This window comes from Engraulis encrasicolus, unplaced genomic scaffold, assembly GCF_034702125.1.
Source record: "Engraulis encrasicolus isolate BLACKSEA-1 unplaced genomic scaffold, IST_EnEncr_1.0 scaffold_25_np1212, whole genome shotgun sequence".
Classification (NCBI taxonomy): Eukaryota; Metazoa; Chordata; class Actinopteri; order Clupeiformes; family Engraulidae; genus Engraulis; species Engraulis encrasicolus.
In genome coordinates this window covers 188,198-192,500 of record NW_026945544.1, presented here as the reverse complement: position 1 = coordinate 192,500, position 4,303 = coordinate 188,198, and the positions used below count along the sequence as shown (strand labels likewise).

The window sequence follows — 4,303 nt, the reverse complement described above, 5'->3', positions numbered from 1 at the left end:
CCCCGAGGGCAGGGGACCAGGAGGAGGAGGAGGTGGAGGTGGTGTTGGAGGAGGAGGTGGTGGTGAAGCAAGAGGGCATTGCGCTGGGGGCTGCGGCATCAACCCGGCGCTCCTGGCCAACGAGCACTCGTTTGGGGCGCAGCTGAGCACGGCGGCCTTCACGCTCTTCCTCTTCCTGGCCACGTGGACGTTCGGGGCGCTGGCCGTGTCCATGGGCCACTTCCTGGACATGATCTTCAGCTGTCTGTACGGCGCCTTCTCGGTCACGCTGGGCTTGTTCGTGCTCATCCACCACTGTGCCAAGCGGGACGACGTGTGGCACTGCTGGTGCTCCTGCTGCCGGAGACGGAGAGGCGGCGGTGGGGGGGCGCGGGCCGGGCACCAGGTGGTGCACGGGGGCTGCATGGGCCACGGGCACGGGCACGGACACGGGCACGGCCACGGCCACGGACGGCCCAAGCTCAACGTAAACGGGGACATGCTAGCGCACGGCCCCCCGTTGATCCACGCCCACTGCGGCCACCTGGACTCTCCCTGCCCGGGCAAGGCCCTCCTGGCTGGGGGAACGCACGCACACACCCACACACACACGCACGGGCCCTGCAAGCTGGGCGGCCTGCCCGCGGCCGCCACCACCAGTCCCCCTCCTCCGTCCGCGCACCACGTGGCCTGCCTGTCGCCCGCGCCCTGCTGCGCCGCCATGCACTCCCAGCAGCTGCTCCAGGACGAGGAGGCCGAGGCCGAGGACGAGCCTCCCGCCCACGTGCTGCTCCACGCGGACCCGGACGGCTACCGGCCCGCCATCCACCTCCACCGCTGCCTGAAGGGTGGCAGCGTCAGGACTAAAGGCGGCCGGCGACTGAGCCGCCAGCGGGGCGGCAGCGAGCGGGAGTTCGCGTACCACCTCCCTGCCGACGGCGGTGGTGGGGGTAGCGGGCACAGCTCGCGTGCCAACAGCCCGCACAGCATGCTGGACGCTGGGCACCTGTGCCACCACGAGCACGATCTGGGCTGCGTGGAGGCGGGCGCTCACCATCACCACCACCACCATCACCACGGCAGCGGGGGATGCCACCACGCCGACGGCGGGCCCCACCACAGCTGCCATGCGGCCCTGTGCCACGCGCGCCACTCCTGCTGCGCCAAGGCCGAGCTGTTCCCCGCCCTGTGCCCCACGGAGCTGGTCGGCGACGCGGGCGCCTTCCTGTGCGGGTGCGGCAAGATGGCGGCGGCCTCGGCAGAGGACGAGCTGGCGGTGGGCGGGCACTTGGAGATGAGGCCGCGCCGGCAGTCGCTGCTGCAGCAGGGCGCCCAGTCGTCCAATCAGAACGGCATCCTGAAAAGCACCGCCCACGAGGCCATCCTGTACCCGCTGGACAGCACGGGGAATATACGCACCGGACCCTGGAGGAACGAAACTACCGTGTAGTGCAAGGGCTCCTGCTGTGTCACAAACAAAATGGAATTTATTGAAATAAACTAATACTAAACTAACTAGAACTCTGGAGATGAAACAGACTTTGGAGATACAAACTGACCCTGCCACCTCTTTTCCCCCGATCCCCTAGGAGACTACACAACTCAGAAACGATCTAAGGATTTTATTTTCATTTGTATTTTTTATTTTTTTATTTTTGGTTTTGTTGAGTTTTTTTAATACATTAATTTCATGATTCTCTCATTCAGCCTCCATGTTGGGCGTACATTCAGTATTTCTCGTGCCATTGTACAGGTTGAATAGAAATCGTCCTGAAGTGTTTCACAGCCATCACAGGCTGACTGTGCACATTTGTGTACATGTGTGTGCTTTTCACCTCACAGTGTGTGTGTGTGTGTGTGTGTGTGTGTGTGTGTGTGTGTGTGTGTGTGTGTGTGTGTGTGTGTGTGTGTGTGTGTGTGCGTGCGTGCGAGCGTGCGAGAGTGGGAGGGATAGTTGGTCTGTATGTCTAATGGATGCTTTGCTGCGTATTAGGGCCGTAACGATACACTCAACTCACAATTTGATTCATATCACAATTTTTTTACTTCTGTTCGATACACCACACAATCTTTGAAATCTATGAAAACTATGATAGTTTATAAAATAGGTTTATAAAATAGGTTACTAAAGGCTACTAAAAATATGAAAAAGTTTGAAAATAATAATGATGCTTTGAAGCACTATCACATCATATCATGTGGTTGTTTTCTGGACTGAAAGGTATCCAAACGTTGACAGGCCATATCACGACACCGCCTCCTTGCATCACGATACAGTATCATGACACTGCATATTGCGATTTCTCGGTTCGATACAATATCGTTACAGCCCTGTTGCGTATCTCTGTGCATTTGAGCTCACGCTGGTATTTAAGCAGATAATTTCCAGTGTTTAACTTACTGTGTTGACAAAGGAGCCGCACACGCCTCCCATGGTTCCGGATGATTCACCATATGCAGCAGAATTCCTAGAGTTCCCCCGTTTCTAAGAAACCAACTCACCAGCAGTTTTGAGCGGTTCATATTTTCATGATTAATAAAAATATACATGTTTAAAAAAGGAAAAAAATATATACTCTCTATACTGTGAATAGCAACTAGAGAACACATGCACATGGCTTACAAACAAAAAATGAAAGAAACAGTATTAGCCTCTGTCAGTCAGAACTTTTGTTTGTTTTTCTCTTTGTCAGTGGTGTGCCGAAGTGAAAGTGAAAAACGTAACAGAAACCACCTTGCCGTAGATAATTCCTCTACCAATGTGCGTGGAGTCTATGATGTCTCAATGGTGTCTTAACCGTACTGTGTGTGCAATGACGACATATCCCATCATGCTAATTTATTGGTGCTAGATGAACAGTTGCACACCTCTCTGTGTCCGGCTGCCTTCTCGAAGGGTGAACCACACACAAATACACACGAGAGGCTTTGGTTTGACATACTAGTCTAGCTTGTGCATCACCCAGACACTTGCTGGTGACTAAAAACAAAGCTACAATATGTAGTCTAGCTGACAACTTGTATCAAACATAGTGAAATTCATTTATTTTCACTTTACAGCCTATGACTTCTCTATTTTTCCAATCGTTTTCTCAAGGTTATGCAGAAGTACAGGCGTCACTAATTTCCATTTCAGCAACAGACCTCCCCCTCCCCCTGAAATGTTCTGCTAGATTTTACATTTGCCTCTCACTTGCCAACCCGGGGTGCATTTATCGACAGAGTCATTGCTAATTACTTGAGTTAGCAACTTATTTGATTGCAATGCAAGTTCCCATTGGCAACCTGCTAAGATGCTAACTTGATGCTTCCAGGAAACGGGGTCGTGCACTCTTTATTTGTTTACCATGTCTTGCTGTGTAAGTCGACAATGCTCCCCTACAAAGGCAAAGTGCAGTAACTGCACATTTTATCAGAATTGACTTCAGTCTGAAACTGGTCTTCATTACACCCGCTTTATCTTTTGACACAGCCTTATGGTCCAGATATGAATATATATGGATGAGTATTTTGATAGATACTGATATGTCAGATTAGCAGTAACTACAATATCCAACCCAATACCAAGGCTGTGAGGACATTTTTCTCCGTTTCACTTTGCCTTTCTGGGGCAGAGTAGTCCTTTGAAATGAAATCCAGGTCTGCTACTGTACTACACATGTCAGCATGCTACACTGTAGGTGCCAAGACTTGTAAGGGAAAATGCTAAGGTGATTTTCAAATGGTAAATCAAGGGGGGAAATAGGGCCTTGCCTTTTGTGTGCGTCACTGCAGCACTTCATAAGACTTACATAATGCTTACTACAGTGCTGTGGTGCAGTGGAACGAAGATAATTGTGTGTGTGTGCGTGCGTGCGTGCAAATGTGTGTGTGTGTGTGTGTGTGTGTGTGTGTGTGTGTGTGTGTGTGTGTGTGTGTGTGTGTGTGTGTGTGTGTGTGTGTGCATGTGTGTGACGGGATAATTGTGCAAATATATGCCAAGGGGATTAGCCACATTTGCTCTCTACTAACAAGCTCCATGAAGCGCCTGCTCCCGCCGTCACGTGAACAGCATTGATCTTAACAGCTCCGTAAGACCACTTAACAAATTGAAGTGAACACGGGTGTCGAGCAAGTGAATGAGATGGAGGAGAAAGGGAGAGGCCTCTGAGCCCCTTTAAATAATAATGCTCAGTATCTGAGTTTTACAAAAAAAGAGAAAATGACTTAATATTATTATTGTTATATTATTATCGTGTTGTATTTTTTTTCTTGATTATTTTGTTTATTATTATTATTATTATTATTATTATTATTATTATTATTATTATTTTAATTGAGTTGT

At 50.2% G+C, this 4,303-nt stretch overlaps 1 protein-coding gene across 1 annotated transcript in view; it reads left to right on the top strand.

Moving 5' to 3' along the window:
• The window catches only part of LOC134442889 (adhesion G protein-coupled receptor A3-like), a 313,923-nt gene extending 312,119 nt beyond the window's left edge, over window positions 1-1,804 (top strand). The window contains exon 19 of the mRNA XM_063192854.1: window positions 1-1,804. This exon is cut by the window's left edge and continues 222 nt beyond it. Within this exon, the coding sequence (XP_063048924.1) occupies window positions 1-1,429 (1,429 nt within the window). The 3' untranslated portion in view covers window positions 1,430-1,804.
• The last annotated feature ends 2,499 nt before the right edge of the window (window positions 1,805-4,303 follow it).